This window comes from Tauraco erythrolophus, unplaced genomic scaffold, assembly GCF_009769465.1.
Source record: "Tauraco erythrolophus isolate bTauEry1 unplaced genomic scaffold, bTauEry1.pri scaffold_40_arrow_ctg1, whole genome shotgun sequence".
In the NCBI taxonomy this organism is placed as follows: Eukaryota; Metazoa; Chordata; class Aves; order Musophagiformes; family Musophagidae; genus Tauraco; species Tauraco erythrolophus.
Window position 1 is genome coordinate 926,761 of NW_028238614.1, and position 1,667 is coordinate 928,427.

Consider the following 1,667-nt stretch of genomic DNA (forward strand, 5'->3'; position numbering starts at 1 on the left):
TGACAATGCTGGGAAGCTCTGTGACATCATGAGTGGATTTAATCTGAGATCACCCCCTGTTCCCATTTAACTGTTTCTACAGGGCGAGACTGACTCCTGCAGAGCCCCTGCTCCCAGTGGCACCCTCAGCCAACACCAACCTCATCTAACAACAGGGACCTGCTGAAGGTCTTCCTGAAAGGGGAGGGGCAGGCAGAGGCAGAGGTGGGGGGCAGTGTTTCTGTGAGATTGAATAGACTGTTCTCAGAAAAGTCTACTGTAACTTGTCACTGTTTTTCCTCCTTGGACAGTTTCAGATACCCTCATGCAACAGATGTCCAATGGCAGCTCTATCACCCACTTTGCCCTCCTGGCATTCACAGACACACGGGAGCTGCAGCTCTTGACCTTCTGGCTCTTCCTGGGCATCTGCCTGGCTGCCCTCCTGGGAAATGGACTCATCATCACCACCATAGCCTGTGACCACCACCTCCACACCCCCATGTACTTCTTCCTCCTCAACCTCTCCCTCCTTGACCTGGGATCCATCTCCATAACTGTCCCCAAAGCCATGGCCAATTCCCTCTGGGATACCCGGGACATTTTCTACTCAGGATGTGCTGCACAGCTATTTTTTTTCCTCTTCTTGATGTCAGCAGAGTTTTATCTTCTCACCATCATGTCCTATGACCGCTATGTTGCCATCTGCAAACCCCTGCACTACGGGACCCTCCTGGGCAGCAGAGCTTGTGTCCACCTGGCAGCAGGTGCCTGGGCCACTGGGTTTCTCCATGCTGTGCTGCACACGGCCAATACATTTTCACTGCCCCTCTGCCATGGCAATGCCCTGCACCAGTTCTTCTGTGAAGTCCCCCAGATCCTCAAGCTCTCCTGCTCACACTCCTACCTCAGGGAAGTTGGGCTTCTTGTGGTTAGTGCCTGTTTAGGATTTGGGTGTTTTGTGTTCATTGTGGTGTCCTATGTGCAGATCTTCAGGGCCGTGCTGAGGATCCCCTCTGAGCAGGGACGGCACAAAGCCTTTTCCACGTGCCTCCCTCACCTGGCCGTGGTTTCCTTTTTTGTCATCACTGCCATTTTTCTCTACTTAAAGCCTTCCTCCATCTCCTCCCCATCTCTCGATCTGGTGCTGTCAGTTCTGTACTCGGTGGTGCCTCCAGCAGTGAACCCCCTCATCTACAGCATGAGGAACCAGGAGCTCAAGGATGCCCTGAGGAAACTGATGACTCGGTGTTATTTGCAAACAATAAACTTCCCATCTGCTTCTGCACAGCAGTTATAAACTTTTACAGGCCCGGTATGTTGGCTGTAATTTTTGTTGTTATTGGTGGTTTTTCACTTGTAGCGATGTTGTCATCCCCTTTCTCATTCACTCTCTGCTTTCCTTCCCTGACCGAGTGGCTGTGCAAATGAGGAGCTGTGCGCTCTGTGCGATTAAACAAAATAAAGAGCATCACAGTGACTTTTTTTTACCTCCTTCATCCAAGACCTTTTCAGAGCTGCAGGGACAGTTACTGTGTGCAGAGGTGGCATGGAAGCGAGTCCCGGCATGGCAGCCCTGCCAGGGAGCACTTGTTCTTCCAGAGCTGCTCTCTTTTCCCTCCCACACTCTCTCTCTGAGCCCTTGGGTTTGGTGTCAGCCCTCAGCTCTCTGGCAGCTTGGTCACAGT

At 52.0% G+C, this 1,667-nt stretch overlaps 1 protein-coding gene across 1 annotated transcript; it reads left to right on the forward strand.

Moving 5' to 3' along the window:
* Positions 1-248: 248 nt before the first annotated feature.
* LOC147526035 (olfactory receptor 14J1-like) lies at positions 249-1,279 on the forward strand. The gene has a single exon (XM_086630602.1). The coding sequence runs from the start codon at positions 305-307 to the stop codon at positions 1,277-1,279; it is 975 nt and encodes a 324-aa protein (XP_086486728.1). The 5' UTR covers positions 249-304.
* Positions 1,280-1,667: the final 388 nt, after the last annotated feature.

Bases quoted from the DNA above. Each gene is read 5' to 3' on its own strand.
- LOC147526035 (XM_086630602.1), top strand. From the start codon at position 305: ATGCAACAGATGTCCAATGGCAGCTCTATCACCCACTTTGCCCTCCTG.